Below are 19433 nucleotides of genomic sequence, written 5' to 3' on the forward strand. Positions count from 1 at the left end.
TGCCACATTGCACATTATCACAGCGATTTCTGTGAAGAAGTGTTCCCTGATTTTCTTTTAACCATGAGCGAGTGTTGTCAGTGAGTGGTAGCTGGCTACTTAACCATGAAAGGCATCACAAGTGCTGTGGCGGGTTCAATGGGCAGAAGGTAATGCAATTTTAAAATTGCTATTTCGTGGAAACTTGTACAGCCGAAGAAATATTTGTGTTCCCAGTGCTGTGAAATTAAGAGGTAGTTCCTAAGGTATAAATATTGCAAGAGGGCACTTGATCTCAACATTGGGTGGAATGCCAAGTGGAGGCCGATCATTCTTCCTTACAGCTCAGGGAGGAAAGACCGGAGGGCAGGTTATTTTCACAGTATCTCCCTTTTCGATTGCTCTAAAGACTGAGGGTACATGTAGTTCAGGACTTCTCGAATCTATTGTTCCCAGCTTTGCCTACACTAACTGGTTTCTAAAGATCTCCTCCCCTTCTGATCTCTTGTACATTTTATCTCCTGTTGTCTGTAGTCTATCAGCCTTGATCAGATTATTGTTAGTGTCAGATACACGTGGAACGGATCAGGAGACAACATTGAGTGCCACATACGAATATGGACAGGATCAATACTGTACTATTGCCTGCTATCCCACTCAGGGAATGGTGTATGGCTGCAGGAGGATCATGTCATAACCAGGAGTTGCACTTGAAGTAACAGGACTTCTTGTTGACCATTATTCTGTTCCAATCAGCTATGATCTAACTGAACGATGGAACAGGCTCAAGGGGCTGAATGGCCTACTGTTCCTACATTTTTTCCTATGTTCACCAGAACCAGAGCTCTCTATTTTCCAACAAAACATCTTAACTCAGAATTGATAGCATTTTTAAGACTCTAATATGAAATGGGTTTCTTTCATTAATCTTACAGCATAAAACTGTGCACCAGCATTTACCCGAGGGCACAGTTGCAATTATGAGGGACTGGTGCATAACCCCTCAAAAGTAGCTCAAAGCTCCAACATGGTACCGTCAGAGACTGAGCCCTCATTTCTTATCACAGCTCAACACCCGACGCTGACCCATTGCGGAATTAATTTCAGAGAGAGTTGCATGAAATTTCAATTAAAAAACAAATTTACTGCCCTGCAATTTAAAACAGGGCCACCTGCTGACACTGACAGGGGCATTTCTTGTGTAGCGCTGAGATGAGAAAAACACAAAATTATATTCACTTGCTCAGAGACTAAAATGAAAATCGTCATTATAATTAAACTGGGTTTCATATAGCCTCAAATACAATGAAAGGATGCAGCGGCTGTGAGCAAAGCCTTTATCAACAGGCACTCAAGAAAGGACACATTTGGACGTCACTGCATTTAACTGTAATTATTTGGCTTTAAAACAGAATTGAATTCATCTCCCTGCTGGTGTAGATGAGCTGTCATCAAGATGACAGGAACCTTCATTTAGCTTCTCATTTTTACCTTTCTGCTTAGTGAGGACAAAAAAGATGTTTGGCCAACTTGCTTTCCCTGTCCATCTCACTATATGTATTACCATGACATTAACCTGGACAGAGTTTGGGACTTTTAGTCCCCAGCTTTCCACCTGATGTGCCCACAGAAATAGAAAAACGGTTAAAAGCTTCGAGATGCATCTTTCATACATCAGATTAATAACGTCATAAGAAAGCAAACAAAGCACTGGGGCTCATTTCTAGAGGGACAGATATGAAAAGCAGAGGAATTATATTAAACTTGTATAGAATACATGGAGCGCTATGAATAGTTCCAGTCTTCACACTATAAAAAGGATATGGAGGCACTGGGGAAGGTGCAAGATTTACCAGAATGATACCAGAACTGAAAGGTTATACCTTATCAGGAAAATTTGAATAGACTAGGGTTCTTTTCTCTAGAAAAGCGAAGTCTGAGGGGCGACCGAAAAGAGGTCTTTAATATTATGAAAGCATTTGATAGAGTAGATGCAGAAAAGATGTTTACAGATGTGGGCAAGACTAGAACTAGGAACCAACAATATAAGACAGTCACTAACAAATCCAATCGGGAATTCATGAGAAACCTCTTTACCCTGGGAATGGGGAGAATGTGGAACTCGCTACCACAGGAAGTGGTTGAGGTGAATAGTATAGATATATTTAAGGAGGAAGCTGGATAAACACATGAGGAAGAGAGGAATAGAAAGAAATGGCGATGGGGTAACAGAAGCGGGGATAGGAGGAGGCTTGTGTGGAGGCTTGTGTAAACACTGTCTTGGACCTTTTTGTAAATTTGATGTAATACTTCTTAATGTTTGCCACAGGGACATATTAATATTCCTTCCCTCTTTCTTAACTATTTTTCCATGTCCTTTTCTTCATAGCTGCTAGGATATTGGACTTATAGATGATTTACTTGATAGGGACCTATGCAGGTGAAATGATCCCAACATTATTAGCAATAGGACTAGTCCTCTGCTGGCTTTATGGATTTAATAAAGAGCTTTTAATATCACAATGGATGCTGGGATGTGCCAACTTCCATAGAGATTAGTCATTTCATGCAAAGTGAGATAATCCAAGGGCCCTGTACAGGTTGGGTCAATGAGCAGGGAGTCTTTTCCCTCCCCCTTAGCCCAATGTCCAACATTTGCCATACAACAACTGGCTCCAGTAGCTCAACAAGTTCGACACCATCCAGGATAAAGCAGTCCACTTGATTGGCACCCCTCCACCATCTTAAACATTCACTCCCTTATTCCTTCCTTCACTGTCGTTGGGTCAAAATCCTGGAACTCCCTCCCTGACAGCACTGTGGGTGTACATACACCACATGGACTGCAGCAGTTCAAGAAGGCAGCTCACCGCCACCTTCTCAAGGGGCAATTAGGGATGGCAACAAATGCTGGCCTTGGCAGTGACGCTCACATCCCGTGAACAAACAAAAAAAGTGAGATCATCTAACTCATCTCAGGCCAAGGATCTCAGATCTTGAGCACAATGCTCAGGAGAAAGGATATGGAGTCCTGTTATGCCAGGACTCTTCCCTGATCACATGGTCTGGGATTTCTAGACTTTTTCCAAGGAACGGAGCTGACCTGGAGTTGCCAATGCACACAGCCCTAGCATCCAGATGTAAATGAGAGGGGAGGCGAGGTTCCCTGTCTGCTGCCTCCAGTTCCTCTGGTAACATGTCTAAGCTGACATTCCTCCTACAAACAACTCCACCCCTCCAAAAAAATAATCTGGTCATTCATTTATTGTTTACCAGACCTTACTGGGCACACACTGATAGCTGTGTTTTCACGCATAGCAACAGTGACTGTATTTAAAAGTGGTTGCAAGTTGTTTAGGGACATCCTGAGGACAGGGTAATGTGCTATATAAATTCATATGCCTTCTCGTATTACAACTGCAACAACAATTTGCATTTTTTTTTTAAAAAGTAACAAATGCTTCACAGTGGAGAATGGTTGAAGAGATGACCAAAAGCAGGGCTGAAGAGACAGGTTTGGAGGAGTTTTTTTTCGAAAGGCGAAGAAATGAGTAACAGATTCAGCTCATTTCCCTGCTGTGTTAAACCTCGTGCCACAGTGAACGCTGCCTTGATTCTGTTCTTTTCACCTTTCAGAGAACTGAGTTGCCAGTAGATGGTGCTGGAGTTGAACAGTCAGGACAGCAACTCCCTTAGCACTTGTCAGCAACCAAACATGGACATAATTGAATGAACGGCACTTTGGCCAGGCCCCATCTCAAGAACTGTGTCCAACTCTGGTCACCACGCCACAAAAAAGACATAATTTTGAGGCCAGCGGAAATCAAATTACATTTGAGGGAAGTTAAACTGATCTTAGATAAAGGTGCTTTGCTGAAAAGGTTAAGAAATCTTTGACAAGCAAGTAGCGACAGAGAAATTAGGAATGAGCTCTGATGGGCTGAAGGGCCTTTCTTCAATTCTTATGTACTAGCCACGAAATCAAATGGGGGTGCTGTCCAATTTTTCAGCATGTACATCCTTTGCTTAAAGAGCTTAAAATATTATCGGATGTCAGAAATAACAGAATCCGTAGCACATTATACACCGTAGGACTTTAAGTAGCCATTCAAAGTGGCTGATCTAAATCCATGATTGCATTGGTTCGTTCATATTTGTAAATCCAATGACTACGTTTTCACACAACCTACAAGTTAAACTGTTGCAAATTAGTGTCAGTCTCAGTGGCAATCAAAAAAACATAAACACAGCTCATACATACATAGGAACAGGAGGAAGCCATTCAGTCCCTTGGACCTGTTCCACCATTCAATTAGATCATGTCTGATCTGTACCTTTAACACCCTTACCTAACAAAAACCTACTAATTTCAGATTTGACAGTTTGACCCCAGGCGCATCAACTTTTTGGGGGGGCAGAATTCCAGGTTTACCACTATCTTTTGTAGGAAGAAGTGCTTCTTGACATCATCCTGAATGTCGTGGCTTTAATCTTAAGGATCTGCCACCCGGTTCTGGAATCCAATCAGAAGAAATAGTTTCTCTCTACCTACTCTACAAGATCCTTTAATCATCTTGAACACCTCGATTAGATCAACCTTGATCTTGTATACTTGAGGAATTATATGCCTTGTTAAAGGCAATGATTTATTCTATCTGGTTGTACTGTGCTTCACTGAGGATGGCTCGTGAGTGAATGTTTATCATTGAAAGAAAACAGAGGATAAGCTCTAAGTGAATAAAAATGGTTAATCCTGTGCATGATTTCAACCTAAACTTTTTTTTATTCTTGGGATGTGGGTGATGCCCAAACAACTGAATGCAGGTGGAGGGGTGGCAGTGCCAGGTCACTATGAATTAACAATCAACACATACTATGGAAATATGGATAGGGAGTTCTTTCAGAGAGCTGGCACAGGCAGGATGAGTTGAATGGCCTCCTTTTCTAAAATGAGGCAAGTTCTTTTTTGCTGAAGTACACTTGTGAATCAGTGGAGTTTTTAAACAGTCTGTCAGCTTTAATAGTCACTTTGCTGTCACTGTTCCATAAATGACCAGACAACTGTGGCTACAAGAGCAGGTAGAGGCTGGAAATTCTCTGATAACTCACCTCCTGACTCCTCAAATACTTACTGCCAACTACACTGCACATGTGATGGAATGAGCTCCACTTGCCTGGATGAGGCAGCTCCAACAACATTCAAAAAGTTCGATGCCAAAGCAGCCCATCTGATCCACAGCCACTCCACCACCTTCAACATTCACTCCCACAGTGGCAGCAGCGTGTACCATCTACAAGATGAAATGCAGCATCTTGCCACGGGTCCTTCTACAGCCCCTTCCAAACCTGTGACCTTTATCATCTAGAAGAACAAAAGGGTAGTAGATGGGAACACCACAAGTTCTCCTCTAAGTCATATACCACCTTGACTTGGAAATATATTGCCGTTCCTTTATTTTTGCTGGGTGAGAATCCTGGAATCATGGTACTCCCTTGCTAACAGCACTGCAAGAGTATTTTCACCATATGGATTGCAGTGGCTCAGGAAGAGGCATACCACCACCTTCTCAAGGCCAAATAGGGAAGGGCAACAAATGCTGGTCTAGCCAATGATGCCCATTTCCTGTGAATGAATGTTTATTGAACTCAGTGCTCACTACTTGTCATGGTGGGGTCATGACCAGGATCACTGGCCAAGTACCATTGTTATTACGTTAGATGCTCGCCTGAATATAAGACAAGGGCTACAGGTGCAAACGGGGAGAAGCAACTTTGGGACCGCTATCAGAAAGCATATATCACACAAAACGTGATTAGTACCTGGGATGAGTTCCAGGTTAGAAAGGGGAAGGCAAAGACTTTGAATGTTACAATGCTTGTGCTTCCTAGAGTCTAGAATTTTTTGGTGCAAATGATCCTGCTCAACACTGAATCAGTTACTGTTTGTGTCTAAATAAAGGCTTCCAAAAAATTATTCTCATAGCTTGATAATGAGAAACACTCTATTCAAAGGCTGACAGAATGTGTGGTTATATAGAGCTGTCTCTCTATTGTTACGTGCACACTGCTACCCTATCAATCATATCGGCAGTCTCATTTAGAACTCTGCTTGAATCCAGAAGAACAAGCATTGAACCCAAGATTGTATTTTTCCCAATGCTCTCCCCTTTTCTTCTGATGATGTTGACTGATACCCAGGGATATTTCCATGGGCATTACTGCCCTCCAGTACTGTGTCCAACCAAACATTCAACACACATGACAGTGTTGTCACAGGCTATGTGAGCATGAGGGGTATCTTTGCTATGCCTGTTAATGTCCTCACATGCATACACACATTTCCTCACAGGCAATCACTGGATAGTGTGAAGAAATGGGAATTCTCTCCTCTCTAGTTGACTGATGAGATGTCCACAAGGCGAACTGGTTGGTCCCTGTGGTATGAAATATGATGTGCTGCCACATGGCATGTATGGTAGATGGAAGAATATCCTTTTAGCTTTTCATCCACTAGGTGGGACACGACAGCTGCAGGCTTCCTGGCTAAGCTGAACCTCTTCACACACTAAGATAAAAGCAAAAAACTGCATTGTTTTATCTCTACCTTTTAGCCTATTTCGATTCCTTCCCTCCACCTCACCCCCACTAGGGCTATATGTACCTTGCTCGTCCTGCTTTCTACCCTTAATGTCACCTATTAGTACATTCTTTAGATAATATCACCACCTTCAACACCTCTTTGTCCTTTTGTCTAAGACATCTTTTGGCTATCTCTACCTTTCACTGGCCCTCTATCCAGCTTTACCTGTCCCACCCCGCCTTAAACCAGTTTATATTTCACCTCTTTTCTATTTTTCCTTAGTTCTGTTGAAGAGTCATATGGACTCGAAACGTTAACTGTGTCCCTCTTCGCAGATGCTGTCAGACCTGCTGAGTTTTCCAGGTATTTTTATTTTTGTTTTTTCTCTTCACACACTATTCCGCTGTGTCCAGAGGTTGCTGATTCTTGTGATGCTTGCAGTGATATCATCTAGCAGTCATTCACCTCCAACACCTTCGACACTCCCATGTTATCCTGTCTTCCAGGCTTCACTGTAATACGCCTACTAAGGCCACTCTCAGCTAGAAAATTCCTCTGTATTACAGTTCACTTTTACATAATATAGCAGTTTTTCACAAGCAACTCTGTGATATCAATGAGGCAGCATAATGGCTTCTGAAAACAAGGAATATAATTGCTGAGGTGCTTTTCCTGTCTGTCTCTGATGCAAAGTGTTGGCATAAGAATTTGAATTTATACAACACTTTTCACAATCTCAGCATACCCCGAAGTGCCCGTATGAAATGTAGTCACTGTTGTACTGTAGGAATACAGCTGATTAGCCTAGCTAGGGTCCATGAACAGCAATGACAAAATGACTGTGCAATGCTTTTGGGGGTGTTGGTTGAGGGATAAATATTGTCCCTACAACACCAGGCAGACAGGACCTCTTCCTAATGTCTCATATCCGAAAGACAGTATCTCCAACAGCACTGCACTCCATCAGTACAAAACGATAGTTAGGCCAGAGCTAGAGGGCTAAGTATAGTTCTGGTCACCACATTAATAATTTTAGAAAAGAAGGTACTAAGTAAATTTATGAGGATGATACCAGGAATGGAAATTTTTAACTATGAGGAAAGATTGGATAGGCTAGGATTGTCCTTTTAGGAACAAAGGAGGCTGCGGGGATATTGATTGAGGTTTATAATGAGGCTCTGGACAGAGTGGATAGGATTAGTGGAGAAACCAATAGCCAGGGGCCATAGATTTAAAATAATCAGCAGAAGGGAGTTGAGGAGTAATTTTTCACATAGGGGGTAGTGGGGGTCTGGAACTCACTGTCTGAAAGGGTGATAGAGGCAGAAACCTTCACTGCATATGAAAAATACTTGGACGTGCACTTGAACTGCTGTAACCTACCAGGCAATAACTGGAAAGTGCAATCAGGCTGCATAGATATTTCTGGCTGGCACAGACATGGTGGTCCACATTGCCTCCTTCTGTGCCATAATTTTTCAATGGACAGGATTGTCTGGCCCCGCCCACCGCCGGGATTGTCCGGTCCCACCGAAATTCAGTTCATTTTAGGCTGGCAGCTGAATCTCCCGTGGCAGTTCCCACCATGACGGGGCCGGAATATCCCGGCCTATGTTTCTATTATTGTCAGCCCAGATTTTGTGTTTGGAGCCAGATTTGAACTCACAACCATCTTGACTTGGAGTGGCAGTGATATCCACTGAGCCATGGTCACAAACAAAACTGACCACTACTAGCAATGCTTGCTTTTAAGGTCGACCATTTTACACCGATTGTGGATCCATCCTTCTACCGGGAGCAGCAATGACGTTCATGTTGCTGACCTTACAAACCTACAGTGGGGAAGGCATGAGACTCGGACAATAAAGTTGTGAATGTACAGAATCAAATCCAATGAGGTATCCTAATCTACTCTGCAAAATGCACTGAGCACAGGTATCCCACATCTTATTGCCAAAACAGTTCTGAGACAGTTCTGCAATGTAAATGCAGTGTAAACATTTTAAAGGTCATCGATTCATAAGGATTTATATGTTAATGTCATGTTAATGTACCTCACCAATTTCAGATCTGATAAAAAGGTCTTGTACCACTAATACCACTTTCCTGCACTGATTACTTCACGACCTCATATATAATCAGGAGGGTTAAAAAGATCTTTGCGAAACAAAGGAAGGGGCTGGAATTGGAGCAGAATAGTAATATCACTTCTATTTGTAGCACGAAATTGAAAGGTAATTTTAGTCTCTGACGGCTAGAATCCACAGCAATAAACACAGAACATACATCCATGAATAATATATATAGAATAACAGTTAGCAGGAGTGAGTAATATGCCTGTAATTTAATCAAGGGGGATTTAGATGATATCATAAAGCGGGTGAGATTAGATTAGTCATCTTTTTATCCTCTATTATTTCACATCAATGCTGGACAGTTCTATTCAGTCTAAAGCTTCTTTTTATTATTAAAAGCCTTTAACTGGTTTTGGCCATGCTCCTATGAATGGGTTACCACCAGCAGCCTATGACCATTTTTCAAGGAACTACAGAGGAAGAATCCCTTTGGTCACCATGACCAGTCCAAGTCTAACACAGCCAACGAGTGCTCTAATTTAAATTACAAAGTCAATTTTATGGCTTTGAGCTCAAAGGTCAATGTATTTTGCATTAGTATGTTATGATCCAAACCTATCAGAATATTGTAGTGGATGTTTGGAATGTAGACAATCTATTCCCATTTTTCCTCTGATTCAAACAGCAATACAGTTACATAAGCCATCTTTCAGTACCTTATCCAAGTGGCTATGCTTCATGTATGAGGCTGTTCTACCTGACAAGGCAGCACAGACATGTCTGATCCTATTCTCATACAAGTCAGGAGTGAGATGGAATACTCTCCACTTGCCTGAATAAGTGCAGCTCCAAAAGCACTCAAAAAGCTCTCCACCATCCAGGAACAAAACAGCCCACTGGATTGGCACCCCATCCACCACCTTCAACATTCACTCCCTCCACCATTGATGCAAAGTGGCAGCAGTGTGTACCATCTACAAGCTGTATTGCAGCAACTCACCAAAGCTCCTTCAACAGCACCTTCCAAACCCATGACCTCTATCACCTAGAAGGACAAGGGAAGTAGATGCATGGGAACACAACCACCTGCAAGTTCCCCTCCAAGCCACACGCCATCCTATTTGGAAATATATCGTCGTTCCCTCAGTGTTACTGGGTCAAAATCATGACATTCCCTTCCTAACAGCCTTATGGGTATACCTACACCACATGGCCTGCAGCGGTTGAAGAAGGCTGCTCACCACTACCTTCTCAAGGGCAATTAGGGATGGGCAACAAATACTGCCTTGCCAGCAATGTCCACATCCCGCAAAACAATTAAAAAATCTGCATATTAACAATAAGCCGGAACCCAGACCAGATACTCCTCATCCTTGGACAGAGATGCAGGAACCACTTGTAGCTCTCCATCAGCAGTCTGACAGTGGTCAGCACTGAGATTTAAACTGGACTGTACAGGTGAAAGTCAAAGCAGCATTGCATGGAGCATCTGGGCTAAGAAGGTAGTTTTCCAATGTGACGCTAATGAACAAGTTTCTCACTTGCAATGCTATTTTCTCTCCTCACATTCTGAGATGTAGCTCAGCTCAGGTGAGGTGGACAGGAGAAACCAGGACACAGACACCTGCAGAAACGCCAGCGGGCTCCAAGTTTCTCTGCTGCAGGGAAGCAGAATGCAAGTAACTCCCCTCCCTTAAGACAATCCACTCAGTGCTTGAGCCCAATGCTTGAGTTTAATAGTTGCCATAGCTAGCTGGGGTGCATCTTGGGAAAACTCTAAACTGCCTTCAATCGAATTTTATCTGTGGAGCTGTCCAGGGACTTACTGAGTTTCTGTGTTCCTCTAGATATTCTCTGACAGTCTTTAAGACAGTTTCTGCAGCCTGTCCATTGGGATAACCTGTGTGCAGAATAAAGGACAGTTAATGAATTATTCATAGAAGTTAATAGATGCCAGCATGATACGGAATATTTGCGGTCCTTAGATTAGAACTAGGCCAGTCCATACACCTTCAAGCACCCAAAACAAGACCTTGCAGGTACGCTCTGCTCATGAATCCCTTCTCCTCCCAAACCCTCGGTTCATATCCCCACACCACCACCGCCAATGCAGATGCTGAGTAAAACTCCTCAGAATTATAACAAAAACAGAAAATGCTGTAAAAACTCAGCAGGTCTAGCAGCATCTGTGGAGAGAGAAACAGAGTTAATGTTTTGACTCGAAATGTTAATTCTGTTTCTCTCTCCACAGATGTTGCTAGACCTGCTGAGTTTTTACAGCATTTGCTGTTTTTGTTTCAGATTTCCAGCATCCACAGTATTTTGTTTTTATTTTTTCCTCAGAATTATTCTGCTTTCTTTCTAAGAACAGTTGAGCCTCAATCTAATTGAATGACGGAACATGCTGGAGGGATCGAATGGTCCACTCCTGTTCATATGTTCCTATCTATCTACAGTGGGTTATTGCCCATTCCAGCTGCTACCTGGGTGGAAGTTCATATTTATTCAGCAATTTGAAGACACCTGGAATCTTGCTGGGTGCAAATTGTTTGCCATGTTTCCTACATCACAACAGTGATGGCACTTTGAAATGCTTTACTAGCTGTTAAATGCTTTGGGTCGTTCTGAGGTCAGGAAAGATGCTATATTAATGCAAGTTCATGGGGACAGCGCTGATGATGGCTTACAGGTTTTCCAGAGTGTGGTCCTTCCAAGACCCTGAAGATGGTGAAAACTAGCCCTCAAAATAAATATCTACCAATGGCACAGAACCTTCCAGTATCAGGAACACTAAGACTATCAGAGTGGAGAGTGAATCAAAAGACAGTTCATTTTGGCATTTCATTGTCAAGTGACAAGGGTCAAGTGATCTGTCCCCCCTTTACAATCTGTGTTGAGGGCTGATCTCAGGGAACTAGGTTCTACTGGATAATATTGAAATCAGATGCACAAGATCAGGTCCCTAGGTTAACCGAAAAGAGTGGCTTTAAGCTGACAGCAAACTGCAGACCCACATTTTCAATGCTTCATCGACCATTAGGTCAGTAACCTGCACAAAACAGGCATGTAGAGACAGCAGCTTGCATATACCCTCAGCCGCATTCCCCAATCCCTTAAAAACTAATCTTGGAAACAGCATTTTCTCCAGCATAACAAAAGGGTGCATGGCAGTGAATAAAAAGCAAATCTGAAGAATTCCCACTTATCTCGCCAAGTATTCTGCTGAGAGTTGGGTCTCTGTTGTGAAGCAGGTTTATCTTCCATTCAAATTCAAAGCAATAGGCAATCGGGGTTGGGGGGTGGGGGGTGGTTGTGTGTGTGGTGTTCTCAGGAGAACAAAATCAGCCCTGTAGAACAGCAAAAGCACTGCAGGGAGCCTCAGAAATCCATTATAAAATTGATATCATTTCACCTACATATAACCTGAGTTACTCCCACACTGGGGCAATTACAGGGCTCAAGGTCCAGAGTCAGTTCTGTCTCCGGTTCAAGTGGATTTGACAGCATGACACTGGGCATTGTCATTAATCTTTTAATAGGATTGTATTTTTCTCTCCAATTCTCAAATTGGGATTAAGCTTCTTAGTTGCGAGTAGCCTTCCAGCTCCTTTCTGAAATTTTAATAAAACTCATTCTCGGGATTTGGGCATCTGTGGCAAGGCCAGCATTTATTGCCCAACCCTAGTTTCCCCCTGAGAAGGTGGCGGCCTTCTTGAACTGCTGCAGTCAGGGTCTCCAAGATTCTGACCCAGCAACGATTAAGGAACAGTCAATATATGTCCAGGTCAGGATGGTGTTTGAATTGGAAGAGAACTTGGAGGTGGTGATTTTCCCAGGCTCTTGCTGTCCATGTCCTACTAGACGTTGGAGGTTGTCAGTTTGTGAAGTGCTGCCGAAGAAGCCTTGATGAGTGCTGCAGTGCATCCTGTAGCTAGTACACATCAAGGCCTGGATTAAATGCAGCCTAGAGCAGTGGGAAAAAGGCAGCAGGGCTTACTTAATCGCAGGAGAGGCTGCACATTACTCTCCTGGTGGTCAGAAAACCTCCCGTGATTAAGTTGGAGGCTGGAAGTGATCCATGGCGGAAAGTCGCCCACTCACAGTGGGATGTCAATTAGGCTCATTATTGAGTCAATTAACATCAACTATCCCTGAGCCCACCAGAATTTAGTGGTGACTCAGGGGGGAATGTTGGTGTCATGATTATGTCACTGGATTAGTAATCCAGATGCCCAGGCTAATGGTCTCAAGACACAGGTTCAAATCTCACCATGGCAGCTGGTGGAATTTAAAGTCAATTAATAAATGTGGAATTAAAAGCTAGCCTCAGTGATGGTGATCATGAAACTATCGTTGACTGCAGTAAAAAACCCATCTGGTTCACAAATGCTGCAGTGCATCCTGTAGCTAGTACACATCAAGGCCTAGATTAAATGCAGCCTAGAGCAGCGGGGAAAAGGCAGCAGGGCTTACTTAATCGCAGGAGAGGGAAGGAAACCTGCCCTCTTTACCTGGTCTGGCCGACATGTGACTTCAGACCTCCAGCCCTCTGAAATGGCAAGCCACTCAGTTCAAGGGCAATTAGGGATGGGCGACACCCACATCCATCAAAGAATAAAGAAAAATTAAATGTGAGTGACACGTTTTTCCTGTGCCTCCTGAAGGCCGTCTTCCGTGGATGGATGTCTTTTGCAAAGGCACTCTGTGCCCAATTGAGGGACTTGACGTTGGGAAGGGGATGGCCCCCTAAAGTCCTGCCTCCCATGACCTCTTCCCCACGACCCCCATCCTGTCCACTCACCTGAGTCCAGGGGCACTACTGGCAGCAGCCAGTGCTGCTAGGCTGCCAGCTCTGGGGCAGAGTGAAATTTCCTCCCCCGGGATTTTTTAGGGGGGGGCTCCTCCATGGAAGTGAGGCTGGACCCACATCGGTTACAGTAAATGCTGCCCTAAGTGTTGAATCTTCAGCGCTGAGCTTAAATGAAAAATGTTGTCAGGATATTCAACTGAGGAGGTGTCGTGGCAAAATCCGATCCTGTTCTCAGCTACAAGATAGATGCTTTCCACAAGAAACAGGAACGTAGCAGATTTTACTTTCCTGAACCCAGGGACTGAGGCTAATTGTAGTATTCCAACTAGTCACCTAGCTGATATTAGCACTGGGAATCTGGTCCATACAGCTCGATATCACAACAAGCAACGAATACAACTATCAGGACAGATTCTCAATGACCATCTCACATACATCTCTCACCATTAATACGTTCTTATCTATCTATCGCCATTAGGGTAACATTCTCTGTATATCCCATGCCACTTGGGATAATACACTCATATATGCCATAGCGATCACTCAAATGTTTTCTGACATTCCTCAAATCCTTCACTGTAATGCCCACTGGTACATCCCATAAAATCACACAGGTCATTCAGCCCAAATGATCTACACCGGTGTTTATACTTCACTCTCTCATTCTAATTACCTCTCCCACTCTCCCTCCCTGTCATGCTATTCCGTTCTCCCTCACATGTACATTATGAACCCATCACAATTTTAAAGACCCATAGCAGTCTTTCATTGTAACATTTCCTGATGCACCCCATGCAACTCACTGTAACAGACTGTAATCCACCATAGCCCACACATTCCCATATACTCCACACCAGTCCCTTAACTCTGATATAGCACATCCTTCACTATGATATGCCATACCTCTCTGGACATTCTCTTATATAAACCACATCACTTACTGTCTCCTCTAACTCTCTGATACACCCCATGTTACACACTCTGATATGTGACACCCTTCACCCTCTAATTTACCATAGCCATATACAATTTCTCACTCTCTTATGCACCATACTCCACTCTCTGATTTTACTGTGCCTAATTCTCTAATATATCTCCCTTCATACTCTGGATAAAGTACACCACTTTAATCTCCTAGTCTATTTCCCTCACTCTCCGATATATCATAGCCCTCAGTCTCCAATATAGCTCACACTTTACTAACATCCTTGCAGCAGTACAGAATCTTTCAGACTCCGGCCCAGAAATTCAGGACCAACTATTTTGGAAGGGTACACATGCTTTCTGTCCGCCATTTTGAGAATTTAGGAGGCCACATAGCCCTTGAAAAAGACAGAGACTTTACGGCCCAATTTCCAAACCAGCGGCACTAACAGAGACATCACAAAAAATATCCTCGCTGTAAGGCAGAAGTTTCTTCAATTGTAAATGAGACAAAGCCGACATGGTAATGAGGTTTGGGACTGCCTGTTTTGTTTCCTACCCATGACTGTCAATCACTGCAGATTAAACCGCTGGCCCTGCTTATTTCCATTTCAATTCATTTATCAGGCCCATTATACCTAAGCTACTTTATTCTACCTTATTCAAAATTATCAATGTACAGAAACACTGCAGAGTGGCAAAGCACAAACACCATCCATATTCATGAAATCAGCTGAATATTGGAAATATGACAGGAAAATTTGCACTTAAAATGCGAACCAAAAGTGTTATCTCACCAGGGATTTCTGCAAATTGCTGATTCCTACACAGAATGGTTACCAAGGAGCGAATTACTTTGAAAATAATAGAGGCCCAGGAATGAGTTACACAGAGAATAATGCAGAGCCGGGTGCGAATTATACAGGAATAATACAGGACTGAGAGAGAATAATCTATCGCATTGCCAACTCACATTGGACATATTCCTGGAGTGTCAACACATGGCCTCCTGCCTTCAGGGCCAGCCCTATACAGTCCCAACATATCCAAACTCATGTTGTGCTGCCTTCCTGTGCCAATCAGAAAGCGAGCAGACTCTTCATTGTCTAATTGGATGACTCTTGACTGTCAGACAAGAATCCCCCATGTCTAATATTTGAATCACTCATAGATAAAGGCTTTGAAAGAAAATTTAATTTCAAAAAGCACAATCTTTTTTCTTGCCCTCTGATATTTCTCCTGGGTTTCCTCGAAGTAGTATCCTGGAAATAACTCTTTAATTCCTGGAGACTCCAGGGCAATCCTGCAGGTTTGGCATATGCCTCAATCCAGGCAGTAATAGAGAGTTAGGAGTGAGTGACCCAGTAGTAGAGACCTGGTAACTGTCGCCGGCATACAGCAAATTCATTGGGGATGAGGCCTGGTAATGAATTACTAAAAAAGTAATAAAGACTTAGCAGTGAAATAATCAGAAAGTGAAGGAGGGCTGGGAGTCAGTTAGACAGAAAATAATAACAGTGAGGGAATGAGCCTACACAGAATGTAACAGAGACTTGACAGTGAACAAACCACTGGGTTATGCAGGGAGTGGCACAGATCTGGATAAAAAAATATTGGAAGTGAACTGAGTGTATTAGAGCATACAAAAAGAATGTCAAATAGAACAAGGAAGTATTTTTTGAAGTGTAGTCATTGTTTTGATGTGGGAAACCATCAGCTGATCTCTCAAGCCTACCTTAAGCTCTTGTTGGCCATAGCATCATGATGAAATACTTCCTCTCCACATACAGCCCCATGCCCTTGCCCCCACTTCCCCACCTTCCCTTCCACCAACACCCATGCAGCTGTGTAACTCCCTGGGAGAGGCATAGAAAAAGCCCAGGGTCAAAAATGAAAAAAAAAAATCTGGCAAATTCCTCTCAGGTTGACACCCAGTCCAGGAGGTTACATGGACAGAAGGCTGGGGGCAAGGTATTCGGAGAGTAACAATTCCATGGGGAATAGATTCTACGAGAGACATAGATGTCCAGACATAAGTTCTTTTTCATAAATAAGATGAAAGAGGACTACATTTACCACTCCCCCTCCAACCCCTAAGGATCACATTCCTTCACGGTAAAATATTGGAATATGAGACTTTGACAAGCTTTTATCTGTTAGTGGTAACAAACAAATACCTGCCAATCATGATGAATCTGTGCCGACACTGCTTTTCCACTTCTCAAGTAGCTAATGAAGCATTTAACAAATATAAATCTCCAAAATGTTGCCAACCCAGCTGCGCAATGCTTAACCATGTTACAAGCAGCTCAATAAAAAACAAGTCTAAAAACACATTTCAGTGACTGATTTCTACAAGCTCTGATTAGTACCGTAAGTTGGACATAACGAAAAATGTAAAAGAGTAAAAGCAAAATACTGCTGATGCTGGAGATCTGAAATAAAAAGAGAAAGTGCTGGAAAAGCTCAGCAGATCTGGCAGCAGCTGTGGAGAGAGAAATGTTTTGAGTCCAGTATGACTCTTCTAAACATTAACTCCACAGGTGCTGCCAGACCTGCTGAGATTTTCTGTTTTTAAAACAAAAAAAGTCTTAGGTCTATATCACGGCTTTGACGGCCCCAGGATGTCCCAAAATACTTCACAGCCAATGAAGTGCTTATTGAAGTGTTGTCATTTTTGTAATGTAGGAAACACAGCAGCCATTATGTGCACAGCAAGCTACCACAAACAGCAAATTGTTAATGACCGGATCATCTGTTTTAAGGCATTGGTTGATGGATAAATATTGGCCCCAGGACAGCAGAGAGAGAAATTCCCTGTTCTTCTTCAAGAAGCAGCAATTGAATCTTTTAAGCCCACCTGAGAGGGAAGAGGGATCTTGGTTTAATGCCTCAACTAAAAGGCAACAACACAGCACTCCCCCTCTAACAGTACAGGCTCCTTCAGTACATTTAAGGGGAGTGACAGGCTGAACTTTATGCTCAAGTTTCTGGGACTTGAACTCACAACCTCCTGCCTTAGAGGTGAGAGTGCTGCCATTGAGCCACAAGTCCTCAAATCTGCAGAGAAAGGGTTTTGTAGGAGTACATCACGAAGGTGGTTAACCCCTTCACTCACACTGCAAGGAAATAAGTTTAAAAATGATACAACTTAAGGAGGAGTGCCAAGACAAGACCTGAATCTTACTGTAAACTAATTGAGACATTAATGTATTGGATAGAAAGTTGAAATTGCAATCAATTTAAAAACAGGCACAGAGAGAAACATGTGCAAAAAAGTGGAAAGTAAGATATTGGAGGTGAAAATAGTAGGGTTATACAATTAATATCACATATGATATTATGGAAGGAGAACGTAATGGCGGTCACCATATCCATGGGACAAGTCAGCCTGTATTAATCTCTTTTACTCTTAACTACAGACAAAACTGAAAAAAAAAACAGAAAGTCAGAACATAGAAGCATTAGTGAAAATGCTGACCATAAAGTTCAAACTCCCTGGCAGGAGGTAATCATAGATCTTTCCATAAGAGAGTTTGGAAGGTGAGGGAAAACTTAGAGAATAAGAGATCTGGGAATGAGTAACTCACAGGTTAATGTTTGATGGTATTCCCATATTCAGTGATCAGCACGGAGGTGAGGCCTAGGGGAGGTGCTCCCACTGCTAGCTGGGGTCTATCCTTGGTCTATTGGGGATCTGCCCTGACATCAGTGGTTAATATACCAAGTGGCATTTTGGCCTCAACTCTTGCCAAAATGGGCCTCTTCTGAGAGGTGAAGGGAGCAAGGCCAAGATTGGAGGACTTTTATTTTAAAGATACAGTATCAGTTCTCTTGCCAAGTGAGGGGCTGGTACCATCACACTATTACACCTCTCCCAGCTGTCACCACACTCTGTGATAAAAGCAAAATACTGCGGATGCTGAAGCTCTGAAATAAAAACAGAAAGTGGTGGTCTAACTCGGCAGCATCTGTGGGGAGAGAAACAGAGTTAACCTGTTCTGAAGAAGAGTCATTTTAAACTCGAAACCTTAACTTTTTTCTCTCTCTACAGATGCTGCCAGCTGATCTTCTTCAGCACCTTCTGTTTTCATTACAACACTTTTGTGACCTCTTCTTGTAGGGAACGGCCTCAGGTGACCAGCCCTCTCCACCCCACCCTACCCCCTCCGCCCTATCCCCAAGCATTGGTCCCTGACATCCACGCACACCAAAAAAAACACAAGAAACTCTCTATTTGCTGCTCATTCCAGCTCTGTAATGTTACATCCGAACCTGCCACTCATGAACAAACAAACCCAACCTCCATGCTCCAACGTCCCACATTCACCAGTGAGAAACAGCCTGCTAGGCTGACCGGTTTAAAAAAAAATTGTAAATGCACTTCCTGTATCTTTAACCTGTGGAAATGTAAAATATCCTTCACACATGAGCACTGAGGACCCTGAAATTCCTCCTGATAGACACTTTTGTACATTCAGTAAGGCCTTAAGGAGGAAATCTGCATACAAATTGCCTGTCAGTATCCTACCAACAGCCCAATGACCCGCCTCGAGCCACTTACAGTGCATGCCAGCAAATTCAAGCAAGGCTTAAGTGGAATCCAGTGCGATTATTTAAAGCAGATGTATCATTTCAATTTTACTTACTTATTCATTCATTATCATTTAGGCTGAAGTCTTCATAAAAATATGCAGAGAAGATCCCGAAGGACTCTGCATCCATTTCATCGTATCACTCACACATGACGGTGGTTTTGTGCGTGAGAGTGGCTGGCTTGGCAATGGTGAGGATGCAGTAACTCAGAGATTAGGGCTGGACTCTTTTGGTGGTGAGCAGAGGTAACACAGAAACTGGGGTTGGAGTCTCACTGTGCTGCCTGGTAGGGAGTGTCTGTGCCAGAGTGGGCGAGTACAGAAGGGGGGGCAGAACCTTAACATTAAGAGTCAGGTTGTTTAGGGGTGATGTCAGGCAGCACTTCCTCACACCTCACACTTCCTCATGCCAGGAACTCTCTCCCCCAAGAATTTGTTGAGGCTGAGAGGTCAACTGAAAATTTCAAAAC

The 19433-nt window shown here is 43.0% G+C and overlaps 1 protein-coding gene across 1 annotated transcript in view; it reads right to left on the bottom strand.

Moving 5' to 3' along the window:
• LOC121272970 (ADP-ribose glycohydrolase MACROD1-like) overlaps positions 1-19433 on the bottom strand; it is a 904756-nt gene that overhangs the window by 25153 nt on the left and 860170 nt on the right. The window contains exon 8 of the mRNA XM_041179876.1: positions 10461-10534. Coding sequence (XP_041035810.1) covers positions 10461-10534 — 74 coding nt within the window. The remainder of the gene's footprint in view (positions 1-10460; positions 10535-19433) is intronic.

Source organism: Carcharodon carcharias, chromosome 37 (assembly GCF_017639515.1).
Source record: "Carcharodon carcharias isolate sCarCar2 chromosome 37, sCarCar2.pri, whole genome shotgun sequence".
NCBI lineage: Eukaryota > Metazoa > Chordata > Chondrichthyes > Lamniformes > Lamnidae > Carcharodon > Carcharodon carcharias.